Raw genomic sequence first — 23,196 nt, forward strand, 5'->3', positions numbered from 1 at the left:
CTAAAACTCTCCCGTGACGATGTACATGTATATTGGACTATGCGTGTCATAAATTGTTTTAATCTTTGTGCAAATCAATGCATATTAGTATTTGCTGTGTAGGTCCGGATGTAATAATATATTAATACGGTACTTGGTGGTTCATGTCAATCGTAGCTCCTGTAAAGTGACAAATACTTGAATCAATGGTGGGTACTGAATATAAAAGCGGAAATGTTTCGGCATTTGAAGCCATCCCGTCCAACCAGTAACACATTCATTATATTTTAAAAGTATTTATTGAGTATCATTTAAAGTTGTAAAACGAAAAGGATTGTACACAAACATTAATTGTATAACAAATAAATATGATCTTCAAACACTTAGTACGCATTGTATACATGTATTTATATACATAGTAAGGTTATTGAGTATATCTATTGTAGTATAAAGAGTAAGATTGGACTCCTTAACAGTCGTGTCTATCAGCTACACAACATTACACGCATGCGTCATCTTAATCATTGACAATACTATAAATTAGATAAATCAAACATGAAATAATTATATCTCCAATAAAATGTGGAATTATGGGAATGATTCAGACATAACAAACATAACAGTAATGGATTTCAGCAGACTGGAATACTGAAACGGTCAATTTCCCCTCACGGTACAGAACACATTGCTCAAATCCGGTTCCAATGAACCGTAACCGCGAGATAGTTCATGAGATTCTTAGCGGATCACTGAGTTTATATTTGTTGCTAACTTTACGCATTTCTATCGTGCTTGCCTTCTCCTTGGTCTCCATCTTGTTCTATATTTATTTAATTCACATGTTCTACAACAGTTAACTCTGACGTATACACGAGGGCATTGGTTTCTCTCTCGCAGTTTCCGGCAAACTCTGTTGTTCAATCTATTTCGTCTACATGTTGATGTTTTCAGTTCTGAAAGGACGAAAAAATAAGCATTTATTAATAGATAGAGAGGGAGTTATGAATAGAGGGTATTCGTCCTTTTAAGTGGTGATAAACTAACCCGAATGACCTTGATATAGAGAGTATTTGTCCTTCTAAGTGATGATAAACTAACCTGAATGACCTCGATGACATGGGTCAGGATTGCAGCTTTGCACTTCCGCTGGTTTTTGGGACAAGTCACAATCAGTTGCCAATGTTTCGGACGTAATATTTATGCATTGCACTGCTCTAATTTGCTGTCCTTTGCCGCATGTTTTGGAGCACTATTAATAATAATATTACTGGAATGTGCATTTCTTCTACAGACTTTTTCTACCAAATTGAAACATTTCTGTAATTTGAAGAGTATTACACAAAGCTTTACCGTATTCCAGGGTCCATGTTTCCATGCTAGACATTTTGGGAGAATACATGGTTGTACATTAGTTGGCTTCTGGTCCAGATCACAGTCTGAATTCTCAGGACAGATCACCTCACGCATTTGGATGGCTCTTCCACAGGTGGCAGAACACTAAAAGAAGTGTTTTGGTGCTTTAGCGCAGCTAGATTATGATTTTTGATAGTCATTAGCAATTTATTTCATGGTAATAAAACGGAGTATTATCAAATATACTATACCTGACTCCAAGTAGACGCTTGCCATGTCGAGCACTGCTTTGTATTACAGGGTCGGATTGTGTCCATTTTCGTCACAATGTTGCAGTTATGTTCCTCTGTTTCTTTGCCTGATTTCGAATCGACACAACTTACTGAACGTGTTTGAATTCCACCACCACATTTGCGGGAGCACTGTATAAAAAATATTAAAACATTATATATAAGCATGAACGTTGTTGAACACGTGATCATTTTTCCCAGGTATCCGTCTGTCCGTAAACTTTTAACATTTTCCTCGACTTCTTTCGAGAGTAGCAGGGCTAATTCCAGACAACCTTCCCCTCAAAGCATGCTTGGATAAAGAGTTTTTTTAATGTAAGTGTTACACCCTTTTTGAAGTGGAGATAATTAAGAACTTGAAAAATATCGTGGTATATTTTAAAAATACTCTCATGAACTACTGGGAATTTAAGTTTGTTCAAATGAAGGACTACGTTCCCTCCAAAGGTGAGATGATCAAGAAAAGGGGAAAATAGGGTAGGTCATCTAAAATTCCTCGCCGCAAGATGATTCTGGGCCATAAAAGATGCAATTTACATGAAAGCTTCCTGACATAGTTTAGATTCAAGTTTGTTCAAATCATGGCCCCAGGAATATTGTTGGACCACAATAGGGGATCAAAATTTTGCATGGGGATATAGAGGGAAATCTTTTTAATAACAACAGGGCCATGAACACTTATGTTAATATGCAAGCATCTCCCAGCTAGTGCAGATGAAAGTTTGTGAAAATTGTGATCCCCGAAGATAGGGTGGGGCTACAACAGGGGATCAAAGTATTACATGGGAATACATAGGAAAGAACAAGAAGGCTGTGATAACTCATATTAATATGCAAACATCCCCAGGGAGCGTAGATTCAAGTTTGTTCAAATTGTTCCCCGGGGATGGGGTGAGTACACATTAGGGGGTCAAAATTTAAAAAATAGGAATATGATATATGAAAAATCTATAAAAATCGTCTCAACATCAGCAGGGTAATGAATACTCATATCAATTTACAAACATCTCCAGTTAGTGTGGATTCGAGATTGTTCAATTCAGGGGACCCAGGGTAGAGGTGGAGTCAGGATAGGAGATCAAATTTTTATATTAGAATATACAGGGATTTACTTGAAACGAATTCTTTTCAAGAGTACCAGGCTAGGGCTAAATTAAACTTTCTAAAGTTGTGTGGATTCAATTTTGTGTTTACGTCCCCGTGTCTAATGTCAAAGGGGGGGGGGGTGTTGCATATCTTTTTTGTCTTGTCTGTCTGTCAGAAACTTTTAACCTTACTCATAATGTTATAATGGTGAGTGATAGGGCTCTCATTTTTTATATGTGCATTCCTTGTGAAAAGACCTTTCTTTCGTTATCAAAGATTTTGACTTTGTGATCCTGACCTTGGAGTTAGACCTACCTTTAAGAAAACCTAACCTAAACAATATCTCCTGAACTACATAAAGTAGGGCTTTCATATTTTCTAAATTGATTCGTTATGGCAAGACTGTGACGTTGATCTTGGAGTTTGATCGAAATTTTAAAACTATAATCGAAAGTTTAACCTTGCTTATAACTTTTGAATGGTGAGTGATACATCTACATGTATGTATTCCTAGTGACTATATCTTCTTTTGGTACCAAGGTGTATGACCTTGTAACGTTGACCTTGGACTTTGACCTACTTTGGAGAAATGTTGGCATAGGCAATATCTCCTGAACTGTTTAAGGTAAAGCTTCACATTTTGTATGCATATCTTCCTTATAGGAAGACCTTAAATAGCATACCATGACTTTTCATCTAGTATAATGGTTATGTCGGGGCTGGGTTGGGGCCACAATATACAGAGTCATTTTTTTTCATGGAAATAAAGATTGCAAAAATATTTCAAAAATCATAATAGCTGATCAAAGGTGAGTCAGGCGACCGATGTGGCCCATGGGCCTCTTGTTCATCATCTTCGCTAGTCAAGGGTGACGATCCACGGTGTTTCTCTATTCACGAAAGAGAAACACCGTGGATCGTCACCCTTGGCTAGCGAAGATGCTTGTTCATAAAAACGCTACAATATTCAGCTAACACACATTGATGTTTGCAGAAATCAAGTGCTAAAGTTTGTTAGATTAATATTCTTTTTATTGATATATGAAGCGATAAAAAGAGCTGGATGATTTTGAATGGATTATTTGTGTATTTATTGTCATAACAAAATCAGTAATAATATGCTGCTCCTCCTTTGGTCTTTAATATTGCATTGCATCTACACGGCATACTATGTAAAAGGTTCACGCAATACATTCTCAGAGAAAATATCTAGGGTTATTATCCACGTGTTCTTTCAGAGTTATCGTTTGTTTGCCCATGTAATTTCTGCAGGTTTAAAGGAAGGAAGCAAAAGAACAGTATTGTTTAGACATTATGCATATGTATACATGCATCATACCACGAAGACTCAAAGCGCTAAGAAAGACTACGTGGAGCAACATAACTGATGATTCCAGTAGATTTAAAAATAATCCACAAAACTATCGAGTCCTTTCTATTGGCTATAATGTGATAGTGAAGATTAAGTTTCCTTACTATGTGCAAATACTATGATTTTAAACAAGTAAACGGAGCTGTAAATGAAACTTACGGGATTCCAGCTCTTAGGAAACCACTCAAACACGGAAGGAACAGCGATGGCACTTGGTCCCATACGAATTCGTGGATGACTGGACAGGATGGTTGGCAATGATGGTAATTTTGGTAACGGATGTAAATTTTTAATATCTGGTAAAGTGGGAATATTAGAATTTTTATCTGTATATACATGGGATTGTGCCCCTCTTTGTCCATCGTGTTTTGTATGATCATGTCTGTATTTGTGTGCAACAGACTCGGGAATAATGGAGGGTGCTTGAAATATTTTATCCATACTGCCTGAGGAAACTTCAAGTTTATCATTATGTTCATGATCAACCGATGTTGATGGTTGCTGAACATTCTTCTTACCAAAATTAGCATCTGAACCACCCTCTTTGATATCCAAAAGCGACAGGGGAATATCTTCAGTTGGTCCAATGTCTAGAAAAGCATTACTGGTTTCTATGGTTTTGTCACCTACATGTATACTTGTTATGGCAGATTTTGAAGAGTTCCTTCCAGAAATAGTAGTTAACGTTTCGTTAATGATGCGATTATTTTCGATAAACTCTTTTCGTTCGTACATGCTGTCAGTTGTTTCCTCTGAAATGTCAATCAAATCGATTACTGTTTCCTTGGATGGAATGGACGTGCATTCCAGTGGACCACAAATTTCTGTGCTCTCTGGTTTCTGTGTTTTATCACACGTTTTGGATTCTGGACACGTGACATTCCTTGAACGAACTCCAAATCCACAGCTAACAGAACACTAGAATCAAAGATACTAATTGGTTAGAGTTTTTAAAAATATTTTTGATTCGATGAAAGATACTTTTTTATGCATACACACACAGATATAATATATATATATATATATATATATATATATATATATATACGTCCCTTCTTAAACACCGGTCAATAGACAATTAGACAATCTCGAAAATTGATTCTCATTTTCAGTCAGTCCTGGTATACAAACCTCTGACCAGTTTCCAATCGTCCACTTTTCGCAATTTACATCGAAACACTGACGTTTGTGAGCTGGAATTGGTGTTTTGTGGCAACCAGTGCTTGGCAAAGAACATTTAACATCACGGATTTGTGCTGAACAAGGGTTGTTATCGCACTGAAAAGACATGCAAACTAAAGTGAAACTACACCTTTAGAAAACCCACAAGCTACAATTACTAATGTAATGCATTTCAAATTAAATTTTGACATACAACTGTCCAGTTTCCTACTGTCCATTCAGCTGTGCCCGGACATGGGTCTTTGTGGTGACATGGCTCAACTTCTATGGGCTTCTCTTCCCCATCGCAGGATTTATCTTCCAGGGCTATTTGTTCCTCACTCCCAAGGCTCCGAACGCATATCACAGTTCTTTTATGAACGCCATTCTTACCACACGTTACGGAACAATGTTGCCAAGGTCCTGCCCACCACCTGAAAGCAAGTAAATTCAGAGTATACGCGTTGCTATAAGGTCTGGATCTGCAAGTCGTGATCCCAACCCTGGGCTGGGGCGTAAGTGGGTACTAGTATTAATGTACAAAGGATTTCTCTGGGCTTTATACTCTTCACTTATGATAATTATGTTCAGTTAATTGATTGATGGTATGTTCAGTTGAGAGTTGATTGCATTATATATGCTTTGAAAAAATATTTTAAAAGCAGTGTGTATCATGTAGAATCCTTGAATTTACGTCAAGTGAGTTGAAGTATTTTTATCTCATTCCCTTTCTCAATGCCCGTGTAGCGTATGCCAGCACAGCAAGAATTCCATCGAGTTTTAAACTTGTCTAAATGATCGAGCAGTATAACAGTGCATGACTAACGCACTAAACCACTAGACATGTGAAGAAGTCAAAAGAAACTTGCTTTCGATGACGATGGAATTCTCGCTACGCTGTCACACGCTACACAGTCATTGGGGAAGAAATGAAAGACAGTTATTTGAAGTAAACTTAAGAGGACCATTCATAATGCACACTGCATTTGAATACTCTTAAGAAGAACAGATTGCAATTAGCACTTAATTTAACGTATAACCGTCTTAAGTGAAGAAATATTAAATATAAATGAAATTCACTAGATATGGACATCCTCTTCTGCCTCAGACTGAGGTTGAAATCACGACCTGCGAAACAAATTTCCCAGTTCCCTAGACCGCTCGACCATTTAGACAGCTTAAAAACTTTGTCGTCGATATTATGTCTATCTATAGGAAACATGGACACTAGCAGAATATTCGCTTCGTGACCGGGAAGTCGTGGGTTCGAGCCCCACTCGAATTAAGCATTAAAAGTAGCAGCAGGCGTTGACACGATAAAACACACTGCTACAGTCAAGCGCCATACACGAGTCTAAATTTGTGTCTCATCGCCTACAACTGACGTCTCACTATGGGTGAAATATTAAAAACGGACACAAAAAAAAAAAGCTTAGGCGCTTTTCATTTCAAATTTTCAGATGTTTTACGTTAAATGTCTTTTTAATGATTTAATGAAAACTGTAGTTACCTGGCTGGACAAAGATGAGTGTTACATGTCCTTTGTAAGTCATCCGGTTTGTGTGTCTTGTTACAGTATACGTCATCAACGATTCCGTCTTCTTTCTCAGAACAAACAACAATAGCCCTCTGTGTACCTGTTATTAATGACTGTTGGTTAATGAAACTTAAGAAATGTAAGATATGTTTAAAGACAATACCTGATCTTAAATCTTATTATTAAAGTAGGAAATTGATGTTATTACCCGATCCACACGAGGAAGTGCAATGTGTCCAGTCCATGTAAGACCAATGGAATTGACGAAGTCTGCTGTCCGTCGCATTTTCTTTAGGAACAGTGTATTCAAACACAACACCAGGGTTCCGTGTCTGCATCAAAAGCTGTAAAAATAAAGAACTGTCAACTTGTGGAACATTTTACACAAAGTTTGCTTTCTCCTAAACTGACTTGTGAAATATCCGCAACAGATTTTGACTGCTAAATACTACCATGATATGAAGTGGTTCTGTGATTGGTCCCACGGCTTCAAACGTATCTCTGTTGCCCTGACGATTGTATCGCACCACGGTGCCTGCGATGTTGTAGTCCCCTGACCACTGAATGAACCAATGACCATTCAAGTAATACTCGCCCTTATCGTTCTGAAGCGCCAAGTAGTTGTCTACCCCAGCCACTTCCTCCACTCGGATGTTGCGTGCTTCTTTGGGTATCACAGTTGCCTCTACATAACCTTTATTAACATAAGAACGTTTTATTAACCCAATAACATCTCTTTTCTGACAGTTAAAGGACAAATATGTTCTTCTGAAGCCTAATAGGTTTTCAGTGCTGATGGGGTTTTTTTTCTTTAAAGAGGTGTCAGATAAATGTAACGCACCCATTCCTTGGGTTTCGTTATATTGGTCTTTTATTGTTTCGCAGGTTGAACCATCGCCATGACATACACCACATCTATCTTCTTTTGCTGAAGAGTCTATCCCCCAGTCGCAACCGATATGCTAAGATAAGATAGCAGTAATATATCAACATACAGCTTTAAATAAACAAAAAATAACTTGCGGATACTGATAAAAAAACCTTTAATATCATGCGAAAGTATAAAAACCTTCATGCACAAATGCAATTGATGCTAAGATGCAGCGGCTTTTATTTGCCGGCAAACGACCATTAAAATTCTTGTTGGTGGATTAGTATCATCGACGTCTGAATCATACCCGACATCTGCCGCTGATGCACATGTTTCTAGTGCCAGCCAGACAACGAGTCCCATCAGCTACAATGTCCTTCATCATGACAGAGAAAAACTTGTTTTCAGGTTTGCAATGCAACTGACAAGGAGTCCCTGAAATAGAATGACACCCTATACAGGGGAGGCAATAAAGAAATCCCCACGCTTCCATATCTAGTGTTCTGAAACGCCCCCTCTCTTTCAAACCGTTCATTCTTCTGTAGCGAGTTATCATTTTACGTTGTAAAATACTGTCTGAAATATTACACAATATGTAAGCACTCAGCAAGTGCAGTTGCATGTTGAAGGGATAAAAAAGATATATATTTTGGCATTTATAGCATAATTTATGAGATCAATTTTAGATGAAGGGATAAAAATAGAAATTCGGATGGCCTGAGGTTAATTCATGACCAATTAAAGTCTAAACGCGCCGCAGAATTACTAAATTCGGACGGAGTAACAGAGGACAGGTGAAATCCTCATGAAAAAAGTGTTCCCTTTCTGCTAGATTAAGTTTGTTTACAAACGAACACTCTTTAAATTTCCGTTACATATTGAAATAACATTTTAACTGTTTAATGTTAAATGTTTTCATTGCTCAAAAGTCGCATTTGCCTTCCTATGATGTGATTGTTGTCAATAGCAACTATGAAATTAACAAACTGTTCCAATAGCTGCAAATTTATTTTCTTAGGATAGACATATAAGATTATACTTTAATGGAATTCTAATGTTCTAAATAAAATCGAAAAAGAAAATATGCATACACATGCAATGTGTGAGATCATTCATTACACTTATACCTTTAAGATCGTTTAGAGCACTTCAAATATTTGACTTTCTATGTATGTACATGTACATAGCATTAATTTGATTTATCATACTACTAGTACTCGTAGTTCAGTTAAAATCATGACTAGAAGGCAAATACATGTATCAAATTTCAAATGTTTGTTTGATAAATTTTGATATTTAAAGGGTATGTATTAATGGTCATAGGAAATGCTTTATACGAACTAATTATGAAGGTTAAACGGACCCCATCCATCACACTTTAAAATTAATGTTCACGGAATGAAAACAAAGATGTGAATGTTAGGACCTACTTGGGGTAGGGACATACTGCCACTCATAGAGGCCGTTTTGGTACGGTATATAGTTGAACTCCTGACACTGTACTTCCTGAAAGCTCGGCTTATTTTCTGGGCATGCCTTCAAAATTCAAGAAAAACACACGTACATTATGTTTATGAGTTCGATAAATGAAATTGAACATGATATCAACTGGATAAAATGATACAAGATATATGCAGTGTATTCCGTTCCCCCCTCTATGTAGTAACCGAACTTTGGTTTAATCAAAGTAGGATTTAACTATACGCGAATCTAATCATTCAAACAGCGGAAGATATTTGCAAAATCACGACACACATAATGAATGTTTCTAAATATATTGGCAGGAAAATGATGTCTTTGCAGCGACCCCTGTTTATCACAGTTGTTTTAAGATTGTGTTAATTAAGTCCTGATTAGCCGTAAGAGAACTGTCTTGATGAGAGAATAGAAATAGTGCCAGGAAAACAAAAAGATAAAATTTTATGGATAGGCTAAAATGCAAGATGCATCAGAAGCTGAGTGGTAACACACAGAAAGCATTAAGATGTCCTTGATACCTTTGTATTGCATATCCTGTATCTTTTTCTCTCTCCTATGCAATATTTCCCTCCATTAGAAGGTCTGAAAATAAAGCAACATGTCTCAGTGTGTTTCCTAATCACGGTTTTTGAAGCAGACAGACCTCATTTGATCCTTCAATGCTTGGATTTTTATCCTTTAGAAAATTCACATTAACAGGTGTTCATGACTAGTATAAAAATATCCCTTTTAACCCAAACAACACACTGGTGATGTAATAACAGACAGAGTTTTATACGTAAAAATGACTTAATCCTTCTTTAATACAAACCTCGGGTTTTCACAGTGACGTTCTCGTGCGGAGACTCCGGCACCGCAAGTTCTTGAACAGGAAGACCAATTGCTCCATTCCCCCCAGTTACCATTTATAGATTCTGGTCTATTTCCGATCTCCACACATTGTTCATTGAAACACCACTGTAAAGAGATCATAAAGGAGTAGAGGCGTTAATTGTCATATATGTCCCTGAAACATGAACTTGTTTCAATTTCACTGAAATTCGTTATTGAAAAAAGTTAGAAAAGAAAGATTTCTTTTTGCTCATACTAATTCTTAGTATGGAATATGACGTTACAGTTGGAAATATTCTATTGAATATCCTTTGAAATTTGTCAAAATTTCAACATTTCAATTTTTCATATAGAAATAATGGGTTGCATATGGCGACCGTTTTGAAAATAGTTTTAATTTTCATGTATTTGTAGATCTTAATTTGCACATGGTCAACGCATACTTCATGGGTATAAATCATGAACATGCATCTGGTATATAGAGTAATATATACGTGTCTAGGGCCATGTATCTTCGCACCTTGTTTGGACCACATATTGTTCCCTCAGCGGCGGCCTCCAGTCGCGTAGAACACTTGTTGTCCATCCGGCACCAGAGTGTAGTACAAATGTCCTCCTAATCAAAATATTGGGTATGCTTTGAGTAATTATAATTTGTCATTGCAGACTCGACTGATTGATTGGTTAGGATTTTACGCCGTTTTTGGCAATAATTACATCCATTTTACGAAGTTACAATAATGGCAACTACATGTTGTATAGGAATGCCATTTTAAGTTCGTCTGTATTGCACAATGATTGAAAACACAGGCAAGGACATAACATTGTTTTACCTGCTCACCACAGGAAGACGAGTTCTGTCCGTACGTGAGTCTACACTGATGATCAACATCATACATGGTGCCTGGTGGCAGAACAGGATACTCGTAGTCCGTGTCCCTGTACTTAGCCGGCTCGTCCTCCAAACAATACCCCCAACCTCGACTGAAAAACCCATTTACAGGTACAGTGTCGTAAAAATGGTAATTGTTACATTGTTCCCACGCAACTGCACGAGGTGTATTATTGCGTAAAATTACTGTGTAAATATGACAATTTGGAGCACATTCGAGCAGGTTTAATGTGAAAATTAGTGAATAGAATTTGCACTGTGGTAGCTCAATTTCTGCAAAGTCTAATGATGTAACTTGTGCATTAAATAATACATAAAATTATCGATATTTAGTGATACGTACTCAATGAACTCTGTTATAGCCCGCTTGCTACAGTTGGACCACTTCATCAGGGGGCTGACAGCCATTAACTGATTCTGCATCAAGTACAGATAGTGGTCCGTGTTGGACGTTTGACATCCGTTCCTACGATTGTCATGACCCATTCCAAAACTGTAAATTATATTTTTGTCTTCATTATTTCAGTCCTGTGATTTATAAACTATCATGTATAAAGTTGCTTGCCAAGCTATTACAACATACTTGTGTCCTAGTTCGTGAGCGACTGTATAGGCTAGAGAGAGTCCGGTGTCTTCGCTGATGCTGCAGCTTCGATGTGGCTGACACATTCCAGAGCTCTGAGCCAAACCGAGTGTGTTGCACGGTTTATTCATTCGAGCACATATATTTTTCCTAAAATCACAATTCTACATGCAATATGTTCAGTAATCTTCATATTAGAACCTGAGCTCTAGCACCAGTAATAGCTGTTCACATAAGACATATATATATTGCATAAATTGCTGATTTCGAACCTCGTCAGAAGTACAGCCACATCGTGGTGATTGGGGTGGTCTTCATCCCTCATATTAATCTTTGCCTGCCATTTACAAAAGCTGCGAAGAGATTTGTCCGCATGATGTGTGATGGTCAGGTCTTTCTAAATGTAAAACGAATATGAAAACTTAATTGGCTCAAAATATTGACAACAAAACTTCATTCCTACTTAGTATTGTTTTTCTTTTCCTCATGTTTGGCATTCATTACTGGGTGGATTAATTTGAATGAAAAAAACACCCAAACACAGCCGTTTGTGTTGCTATACCTGCTCATTTTCCAATAGAATGATGCGAACAACCACTATATTCACTGCATTTCCTAGGGAAGCATCGTGATAAAGGTTTGACACCTGGATCAATTATAAAAGGAAGGTTGATATTTAGTACGAACGGTGAAAATATCTCACACTCACTCTATTACTGCCATGTTCTATTATTGTCCCAACTCAATAACGTTTACAGGTTTATATTCGCTTTTAGTTACATTCATGGCGTCTTCAATTTTCCCTCAGTTTTCATGTCTTCACTTCAGTAAAAATACATCGCAGCGAAAATTGAGCCACAGCGAAAATAAAACTGTACACTAAGATATTACGGCGAGACAATACATACAATAGCTATTCCAATTTAGTACAAAGAATAGACTTAACTAACTTAGCGTACTCTAACGGGTCATATTATATTCTCATTAAAACATGTTTGATATTCACAATAGATTGTCTGTTGCATTTTCCTCCAATTGTGAATATAGAAAAGTAAGACCGTTCCGTCATACCATATTCATTATGGTGAGCACGTAAGTTGTGACGTCTTCATTTTTGTAGTATTCCGTCATATCCTGGTCTACAACCACTAGTGTTTCCACGTGGTGTTCCACGGATATAGAACGTTTCTGTCGTCTGGCTTGTCTGTGTCTTCGTTGGTGACCAGCTTCCCACCGTTTTCTTTCCTCTAAGGATTTCCTTGTTTCTTTAAAATATTGTTTTAACATTAATATGTCTTACGGCGTGACCATATTTGAGGGCGAAGCAAAAAGTATTGTCATTAGAAAGGACCAAAAAAAAAACCCCCGAAGTTAGCATGAGGACAGAGCTTTATCAAAGCATCCTAATTTTGGACATTTGATCCGCCTATATATTGAACGCGGGAAATATAACGCAATTGATGTAAACAGTGCATTGTGACGTCATATTCAGCGTCGATATTTAGCAAATTAGACATGGCACAATCGCGTTAATCGAGGAGTGATTATATATTAAGAAAATAAGAATTGCCTGCTTTTATGGATTTTATGTAACATCTCAGAACGACGTGAACTAGGGTAGATGAGATTCAAAATGGAGAAATACATGTCCACGCGCTAATATTCGAATCGACGCCATTGGGACCAAAATTTTCCGGTTCCATAGGTATGGTTTAATTTTTCATTAGTTTTCTATATTTTCCTTTTAAACATGTATATATACGTGTTACCTATAGGGAGAGATCCGCTCTCACTGCCCTTTGAGCCGTGAGAGGGCTTCGCCCTCTATAATTTACATCTTCAACCAAAATTAACGTACTCTTTTCCCCGAAAACCGGAACGGAGTTTTGATCCATTTTAATCAGTTTGATAATGAAAATCTTCAATATTCATTGACAAAATACGGTGTAACCCCGATATTAGACTATGTGTTTCTCCGAGTCAATCCGTGAAAGATCCTATTTGACCATTGAATAATGATGAAGCATTATTAAATGAATATCTAGAATATGTAGGTAACCCGGCTAGATCCTCGCCTTTATGGAATAGTGAAAATGCCTTCTGTTGATCAGATCTATTACTTTAGGAATTTTACTATCTTATAACTAGAAAACGGTTCATAACTGCATGCTTTAATATCATTATTAATGCGCTATTATAACATTGCATAACGGTTGATATCAAACAACAAAATAATTCACTTCTATTCATGACCAAGTAATTTACAATGATTAATTAGTTCAACTGAGTCATATCGTGTTAGAGTGCAATCCCCAATTTCAAAAACAAAATTATGAAACTGTTGAAAACAAGATTAGAGAGAGAAAGAGATTACCATTGTTTCCGCACGTGTCTCTTTGGTATGAGTCATCTTGGTCAGTTTTGGTCAATGGGTTATGTTGATATATGATATGAGGGTGACCATTGGTCTCATTTTTATATTGCCGTATTGGTTCGATGAAATATGTAGTATCACCAGTATGGATTGATCCGTGCTAGAAAAGGCACAAAAACATCATTAATATATAAACAAAAAAAACAAAAAACAAAAACCTTGCAATTAAAGAAAAGATGGACACTTCTGGTGTATCAATAACACGTGGTGAATTCGGTCCTTTCTTCTTATAATGTCAAAGATAGCCTGAAACTGCATACATCAACAATTTCTGAGTCTGATCTTCATAGGAAGAAGTAGTGAAGAATGCATATTTTCGTAAATGAAATCGTTCAAATACTTTAATAATTTAGGCACCGAGTTTCTGAGTTATGACAACACTTGCTTTCTCTTATAACATTTTTGTTTGTTCGAGTCTAGAAACTTAGACGCGTGTATCAACAATTAGCAGGCAGGGATTGTCACAACAATTGATGCTGTGCAGGGCATTTCTGAAAACTAATAAAACATCTGCGCAAATTATTTGCCTTCCTCCGTTTCTATTCCTTATAACTTTAAAGTTTTCCACAAAATTTGATATAATGATTACGCTCAATGAGAAAGTGAAGATAACGAACAAATCAATATCTAAATCCAATAAGGAATACACAATTTAGACTGGGGCATACACGGACCCCTGGAAATATCCAAGGTGGGACCAGGTACCTAGAAGGAGTATGCATCCACTGTTAACCGGTCACATCCGCGAGAGTCCTACATCTTGATCAGGTAATACGAGTCAAAATCATTATGTAAAGAACGGCCAAACAATTTGTATGAAGCACGTCAGACAGCATTGGACCTAATGATAGGTTATTGCAGATCAGATTTTCTCAACGACCATAGAATTTAGGAAAACCCCGCAGCATCAACATATTTTTCGGTAGCCTGCATCGGTTTAAAAATAAATCATACGCAGAACATTCTCCTGCGTATCGAATCTAAACACCATGATAGAGAAGCTGAAGTCATCCTGTTTGTCATAAAGATGAGCTTTTAGTTTTAGCCATTAACGTCCATGTTCAGTAAAAAATCCAAAATGTAAAAAACTGTGGTGTGTTTCATTTCGAGTTCACTGAGAAATATCGAATTGACATATCCATTTTATTTTCCCTCTTGAGTTAGCTCGGTAATGCATGCCATTGTCCTTACTCAACATGGGAGGTGGAAGTCGAATTTTTGCGTAAAAAGCATGGTGCTTTTTTAACTAAAATATTTAAAAAGTAATATGACAAAAGCTACTGTCTTTCTTATGGAGACAATAAAAGCACCAAGCAACTGGTGTATGAGACGCACAAATGCACTGTTTTACATATTTTGTAGTTGTAAGCTGATCCCAACATCTGAATTACAAGTCTCTTTTTGCAGCACACTGATAGGTCCATATTGTTCTGTTGCATGCCGGGTGTCTAGAGAGTTGAGTTCATGGAGTCCATTTTGTTTTTAAGTGGGTTTTTTTTCTCTTTTAAAAATGGGTATAAATATCATTTATAGTATACAGTAATTTAAGTGTTCTGTATGAAAATTTATTTAATAAGTCTTTATATAAATATTGTTCATTAAGTAAGAAATACTGTGAAATCATCTAAATTCATGGAAGCCATCTTTCGTGGAATGTGGAATTTTAATGTTTCGTTGGGATTTCGTTGATATGGTTTCTGTACATGGAAACATTGTATTAATTGTGTATTTCGTGGGATACCAGTACCCACGAAAATTGAGCCCTCACAAAATCTAACGATTCCACAGCATATAAAAACATTTTTACAGTAACATGGGAAAATGTTTCGTTGTTTTGAAATTGTGCAAACAAAGTGGAACGGTTTCAAGTGGTTACAAAGTCCTTTATGTTCCGTTCTAAAATTACATGATTGTAAATACACTTTGTTTGCCTCCTCGATAGCACTTCATAGGAAATCATTCGACACGACAAGAGTTTTATTTGAAAATTTCTCCTTCATCTTGCAGTTTGATGAAATTAGAGATGTGTTACATTAGAATGTCCACATAAATATGCATTTTGTCTGGTCCCAAGTCACTGAGAAATGATTGATATTTTTCTATCAAAGCAAATATTGACACTTTTCACTACACTTTTGACAACATGCCACCGCTTCAAAGTTTCATTCTAGAATTTGACATTCAGGTTGAGTAAATATAACTAAAGTATCAACTATGTCTTTTAATGGATATGTCTTTTATGACAAGGTCATCGAAAATAGATATGACAGTTTTCACCTCGTACTGTGTATTAAAATCACACTGGAGTGTGAAAGGAAGTAGTCTCTTCCTGACTATCAGTCGCGTGAGGCGGACTAGCAATGCTATTGCACAATCACGCTGAGTTCAGTTTTTAAGGGGGGAAAATAATGCTATGCCCTAATTACATCATTTGGCAATGCACGATCAAACAATTTATAGATGCGCGATGGAAATATTTTCCCATTCAAATTATGGCGTGCATTTTTATGAAATATCAAATACTAAATTGGCAGCAAGCAGTTCTCATTCATAAGTCTGTGCATTGAGACCACAAGGAATTCCTTCAATAAGCTAGACGTAATTAATAATGGGTCATTCGATACCATATATTTTATGTGTGTCATTGTATGGGGATGGTAGTGATTACACGTTTTTCATTGATCCCTCTTTTAAAATATCGTCTGCGTATGAATGAGAATGTAAGCGATACCATACAAACGATCTTCTAGAGGGTCCTTTTGATTAGCAAAGCGATATTTTCCGAACATGTTCTTACAGTAGATATAAAAAAAAATGATAAATTATGAATGAAAAAACTTGGATCTTCGTTTAATGCACCACTGCAAACAAAACAGCACGTAATTCTACTCTTCAGGTCAGATCGTGACCCAATTAAAATTAGTGGGGTTTTGTTTTTTAATTCAGGGTTAAAAAGAACTCAACTCATGCCGTATTCAAAGCATGCAATCTCCGGCTTGAAATTAAACGTACAATTTTTTTTTTACTTGAATTTGAATGATTTGCTAAAGTTCTAAAACTTTCCATCTTTACCGTACGGATATTCTTTCTTGGTGATAAAACGGTCATGGGTTATCCTAGCTATTCCAAACAATTGTTAAAGTATAGCAGGTATTTATCAACAAGACAGAAAAAATACTTTTCAGCATTTTGCACACGGTTATCATTATTTCGGATGCCAGCATCACTCGGTATACGATCATTAAGTTCCTTAAACATCTGGGAATGCTGATGTATCAGAGCGGTGTTCGATGATCAGAATAGTTATTGCAATGATGATAAAGACCAGAAATTAACAGTGTTACTTCTATAACAGAACACTAATTCATGGAACCCTTTGAAGAGGGTTGCTGAGTTTGTAACGAATGCAATCAACAACAATTCCTCCTACTTACTGACAATATCATTTATAGTGACAGAAACCCCGAAAAACGTCTTCACTGTCTATAGCATTTACAAGAATTGCAACACATTTTAAATGCTAATATCGGAAGTGTTGGGGGAGGGGTGCCTATTGCTGAACATATTAAGACAAACGGTTGGGAAATATTCAAACTGTATATGTGACATTAAAGAACACTTACCATGCCGTCACACAGTGCAAGTGCAACCTTGCTGTTAATTTTGTCCACGATTTCTCCTGTGTAGTGGCAGTGTTGATTGCTGCTGCTTGTATATCGCAAAAAGACAGAGTCCGAAATATTGTTGAATAAATTTCTCTTCCTTTCAACAACTAAAGATGGATTATACAATTTAATATTGGGTTTTAATTTGAGTATAAAATCTCTGTTTTTCACATTTAATTTATAATGTATCGTGTCTGAAATCTCGTCACCACTTCTACGATGACGTAATTTGTGAGGATGCAGGTCACGTGAGATGACATCACCACTGTCTGTTACTCGTATGGGAATGGTTATATCATAATTATCTAAAGTGTTCACAAAACGACCTGTAAGAAAAAATGGTTACATTAAGCTGACTGAAGTGTTTTGCATCGCCATTGTTTACAACATTAAAATAGATTGTATGTTTTGCATACGTCTGTTTATGCACGTCAAAATATAGTTATCTCTTTTGCAGAAGCTGTTTATATCTTAAAAAAGAATCTTCAGATTTAGCTGTCAGGTGTAATTATGTAACATTAAGGCCATTCGAATTTACAAGGAGAGTTCATTTCATCTGTAGGTCCTAAAGACACGAATAATGCATCGAAATGTGAAGACGTGAACAAATACTCTGATCCAGGAGACATCTGACAGCACTGTTTTTTATCAAAAGGTGTGTGGTTTTCAGTATCACATGCCGATCTTTTGTACGAACATCGTAGAAGCTTTTGAAGAATGTGTGTGATCTTTGGGAAGAATTACACAACCTTATGACCAAAGCCAAACCTCAAGACCAAAGTTTATCAACCTGAAAGCGATCTTATACTAAATGTCAAATATATATGATATATCATACATCAAAATTCGTGAACACACAAATAAATGAATTTTATAACACTGCTGTATCAAACTTAATACCACCTACTTATCTTTTTCAATCTGCCATAAAAAAGTAGAGATTAGGCTTAATCTTTGACACACTGCTTCGCCACTCTTCGTGGCAAAAATTCATCAACGTGCACGCCTTGTTTCACTCGCAACAAACTACTACTTCTGATTTATTCATACACAGTAATTCAGCTGGAAATGTCCATAGTATCGTGATCACTGATATTGGATAGGTGCAAGACACGAACATTTTTTAAAAGTGGAACAGGATTTCGAGGTCGCTAGTTTCTAATACTAAATTATGTAGAATTTAAGGGGACTTTTTTATATTCATATATCATTTATTACACATCATTACTCTTACGATTTGTTAGATTTACGACCTACTCCGAGGAGAATAATGGTACTTTATGTTGGTAAGACGAATAATGGTACCTTATTTCGGTAAGAAAAGGATCGAGTGTGAATTGGTTATAGAATTGGGTTTATATTTCAAATATTTGAAGTGTTTTATTCTTCGTCAATTCCTTACAATGCCAATGGCTTGTGGCTGGTATACAATAGGTCTTAAAGTTGTCATTTCTAACTTGTAAAGTGTTTTCCCCCTTATTGAACAGTTCCCAGGGTCTTACGGGGAGAATGCGAGTAACATACAATATGAATACTCCCGTGTACCGAATTAAAAAATTATACAATTGCATTTTTATGTCACGAAGAATGAAAAAAAGTTTAATCTGCAAACTGCTGTGTAAGCTTTCAGCCTTTCTAGAGAAACCTGTAATACTTACCCTGACGGTGATCTAGAATTACATAATCACTGGTCCCAAGTACAAGATGAACTAAATATATCGTAGTCGTCCACGTAATAGGAATAAAACGTTTCCACGATAGCATGGTTCCAGTGTATATGTTTGACGACAAATTTCAGAAAATAGTAACTTCACAAAACATGGAATAATGCAACTCCATGCATCGTCACCGCAGTGAATCCCTAGACATAATGAGGCACTGAATCATTTACAAGGAAATCAATTTGTAAAACTTAAGATCCTGGCATCGTTTGATGTTATATTTAGGTACAGGTGTCAATAAAATACGGCACGTCTCGTTGAAGAGGATAGAATGCTTAGCAAGCGCCCTAGTTCAATCAGAGTATGTCGCACAATATGTCACAATCAGGCACAGCCAATGAGGATGCGAGTAAGCGAACCCCTACTCGGTATCAATGGAAGCGTTCTTGCTAGTATAAATGCAATCACATTTAACTCGAAGTACTATCTCTTCGAATTCTTCACAGGTGCGACATGAATGTTCAACGGAGTAAGATAGAGCTACATTACGTGTGAATTGAGCGCTTATGTATTTTCATAGGTGGCTAATGCAGGTAAACTGTTTATGCAGAGATACATGTATGAATGAAGACGTACTTTAACAAACGAGCTAATGATATGCAAAGAGTTCGGTCGGCAACTCACAAATATCATATATCAAAAGCAAATCTGACGACGTGAAATACAATATTTCAACTTTTGCAGGAGATTAGAAGAGAAAGTACACTACAGGTTGTTTTCAATGGGCAAATTTGATAATTTCTTATAGAATGAATTGCGGTTTAAAGAACAGACGATGCATTAAATCTTTCTTTTGTATACCGCGGTGTGTATATTGAGATCTTCCAATGCTCAATATGTGCACAATATAGGTAGTCGTTACGATTTTATCTTAATTCCCAGGCCATTTATCAATGAACAGTTTGGTAGGTATCATTAGCGTGTTTACATGTAAGCTTATTGTGTGGGTTGTATAATTTGGAAGCCCCACACTTCCTGCAAGACATTGGGTTACCACTTAGTTTACTCTCCAAGTTTCTTGATATATCAAATATGCAATGCCAAACTGCGTTAAAAATCGAAAGGTCACCCCCAAGCCTGCGATGAACATGCACCGTTTTATGTAGGAAAAGGATTGAAGAATAATAATACGTCATTGAGGACTCGGATATATACACGTACAAGTATCAATGAATTTGTGTTGTGTAAAGAGCAAGCATGATTATCATTTGTGCAAATAAGACCAGGTTCTATCAAAGTTCAAACTCTGATATATTACTTCTTAAACGAGTTTTTCGACAAACCTATCTAACATGAAAGGTTTAAAGTATAGCAAAATAAGAAGAAAAAGCAGACATCAGCCGATTGATCACTCCGATAGGTGTATCGGTGTTAGATAGTGATAAAACCAACACTTATCTAGCGTGTGATCACCATTAAATGGTCGCTATAATATCAGGCTATAGTGTGAAGGTCTTTGCAGTGCGGAGTGGCCAACTTTTTCAGTGTTTTGTTGATTAAATTTGGGCTTCGGTGCGATCCCAGAGACGATCTAACATGTTAACACCCAATTAGCAGGTTAATGTATTTATATATTCTATTCTATCAAAGTGTTACATCAGAGCATTGTAGTAACACATTCACATTCAATCGTACAAATGTTTACAACTTTTAAAGTACACCAGACTATTACCTATCAATGACTCATTTGACAACGTTTTTAAAGTTCCTATTTCAGTCTAACCATATAGTCCCCATACTAAGTAAAACACAGGTAGAATGATACGTACAGATTTCCTTTCAAACGGATGCATATAGACACAAAACTGTTGGAATAGTGTTGTTTTTGTGAGATTTAGACCCACACACGGTGAGGCCCCTCGAAATATAGTGGTGATATTAAGAAAATTAGATTTTAAACAGTTGAGTGCATCCGTGAATAAAATATTAGATCTAGACTTTCTTCACATATGACTGAGAATTTAATCCCCAAACTGGGTTAGTAATTCGCCGCTTTAGTTCACATAATACACTCGTTTTAGGTCATCTGAGTCATTCTTATGACCTATTCCTATTTGTGCCCGTCCATTGTATTGCGTCGCTCGTCTGGATATTTTCAACTTCTAAAATACTAATGGGTAAATTTCACCAAATTTTGTATGCAGTAGTCATTGGCTTAGAGGGAAATTGAGAATTCCGTGCCGCCCTGGTAGCTGCTGAGGGATGGGGCGTAAAAACAATCCTCATTACTAAACAATTAACCTGTATGCCAGAGTTCTTGAAATCTACATCTGTGGTATCAGACATTTCAAGATATTTATCAGTCCAAATAATGAAATGTACTGTGAACTTTATCGGTCCGAGGAAATTCTAACCAGTCAAATCCTTCGCACTGGTAAATTTCAAGAACACTGGTATGCAAATAAAAATATGTATTCTCACAACAAGCATTGAGCTCGATGCGTCTTCGAAAATGAGGAATGAGTCTAGATGTATGCACCATCTGCATGGGATTTTTGTAGGAAAAACATTTTGGACATCTTTTTGCAGTAAAGCAAAACGTAAAAACGCGAGAAATGCTAGACACACCCGCATGTGTACACTGTAATGACGGTGTGGAATGAATGCTAGACACACCCGCATGTGTACACTGTAATGACGGTGTGGAATGAATCTAGGATAAAGGGGTTATAAGAAGCATACACCAAGTTAGATTATGTCGTGTAACATACATGTTTTTGTAGATCAAAATTACCTTCATTCCTGATAATTTAATGCAAAAAAGAAATACACTGTACAAGTCCTAGGTTATAAAAATGTAAACACTGTTAAATAAGAATTATTTGCACCGCGCAAGGACTCGCTTAGCAACAAAAATGCCGACCGTTAGGCAACCAATTTGTTTTTTCGCATAATCGAAGCATGTACTTCATTTATCAAATTTGAAAACATAAGGTGGAGTTTGCAACAAATCTTGATAACAGAAGATATGTGTAGACTGCATATGTAGACCTAATGTTTACTTTGCAGCACAAAATCGACTTTGAAGTCGCTCCGACAGAAAGCACCAGAAAGTTTAGATCTGATATCACGCAAAATACGTCATGTGCCAGAAAATGCAATATAGTTTGCTATTTTTGATTTTATAGAAGTTGAAAACTACATTATAAATTACCACTGTCGCCAATTAAATCCGATAAGGTAAAATATGTAATTGTAAGCAATTCACGGATAGCGACTTGTGACGTGACGTCATCCGATACATTTTGCAAGCAATCCCCCAAGTGGAAAGATATTTTGTAATGAAACAGAAAACTTTGCAAATATTTGATATACCATTATTTCGCATATATGATATCGTATTATCAGAGTTTGTATGGATTTTTACCGTTAGCGTTTTATGAAATATTACTTGTAAGAAAATGCACGTCTTGTTGACATCATGAAAACAAATTGGTCAAACAAAAAGTAGTTTATCGTGCACATTTAACTCCGTTGATTTTCAATTTCATAGAAGGTCTAACAACTTAACAGTAGTGCTGCAATGTAAATTTTTAGAAACAGTAGTGCCGTCTTTGGGTTGTCAAGGGGGCGTGTACCCATACCAAGTTACATCATAAGATATAAACTTCTAGTAATTTTTATCAGTGTTGCCAATCAATCAAATTGCGTATCACAACTAAAATTAGATTATTCCATTATCAACTGTATATCGTATTTATCTCTCTGAACTGATTCGATACGCAAAAGCATGTTCTGTGCATGATCAATTTTTAAATCGAGGCAAGCCACTAAATTGATGTACAGGAGTTTCAACAGTATCGTTTGAAGTCAGTATTTCGCAAATTCTCTGGTCGTTATAAAGACCTTATTTGCAAATATACAACTTGTCGTTAGATCGAATTACTGTCTGACGTGTTTCATACCAATTGTTAGGCCGTTCTTTACATACTGATTTTGACT

General features: G+C 36.5%; 1 protein-coding gene across 2 annotated transcripts; it reads right to left on the bottom strand.

Annotated features, from left to right (window-relative positions):
- Positions 1-259: 259 nt before the first annotated feature.
- Positions 260-21,703, bottom strand: LOC125650147 (A disintegrin and metalloproteinase with thrombospondin motifs 7-like). 2 transcript variants are annotated; one of them, XM_048878150.2, is made up of 25 exons: positions 19,192-21,703; positions 17,492-17,859; positions 13,809-13,968; positions 12,506-12,699; positions 11,997-12,080; positions 11,707-11,831; positions 11,435-11,584; positions 11,195-11,344; positions 10,793-10,943; positions 10,480-10,575; positions 9,940-10,085; positions 9,647-9,710; positions 9,080-9,185; positions 7,957-8,084; positions 7,620-7,740; positions 7,231-7,472; positions 6,987-7,122; positions 6,752-6,878; positions 5,456-5,675; positions 5,212-5,358; positions 4,240-4,998; positions 1,584-1,754; positions 1,330-1,476; positions 1,078-1,228; positions 260-932 (listed from the first exon to the last, which is right to left on the bottom strand). In XM_048878150.2, exons 1-25 carry the CDS (start codon positions 19,295-19,297, stop codon positions 763-765), a joined length of 4,419 nt encoding a protein of 1,472 aa, XP_048734107.2. In that variant the 5' UTR covers positions 19,298-21,703; the 3' UTR covers positions 260-762. The 2 variants fall into 2 exon arrangements, with proteins under 2 accessions (XP_048734107.2, XP_056020497.1); XM_056164522.1 differs by lacking the exon at positions 17,492-17,859 and having other exon boundaries at positions 19,192-19,309.
- Between the last annotated feature and the right edge of the window lie 1,493 nt (positions 21,704-23,196).

Source organism: Ostrea edulis, chromosome 5, assembly GCF_947568905.1.
Source record: "Ostrea edulis chromosome 5, xbOstEdul1.1, whole genome shotgun sequence".
Taxonomy (NCBI): Eukaryota; Metazoa; Mollusca; class Bivalvia; order Ostreida; family Ostreidae; genus Ostrea; species Ostrea edulis.

Coding starts and splice junctions, on each gene's coding strand:
- LOC125650147 (XM_048878150.2), bottom strand. CDS start 19,297: ATGCTATCGTGGAAACGTTTTATTCCTATTACGTGGACGACTACGATA. Junction 11,832..11,996: donor TTCTATTGGAAAATGAGCAG/GTATAGCAACAC, acceptor TTTTACATTTAG/AAAGACCTGACCATCACACA. Junction 10,086..10,479: donor CAATATGTGGTCCAAACAAG/GTGCGAAGATAC, acceptor ATCTCTTTACAG/TGGTGTTTCAATGAACAATG.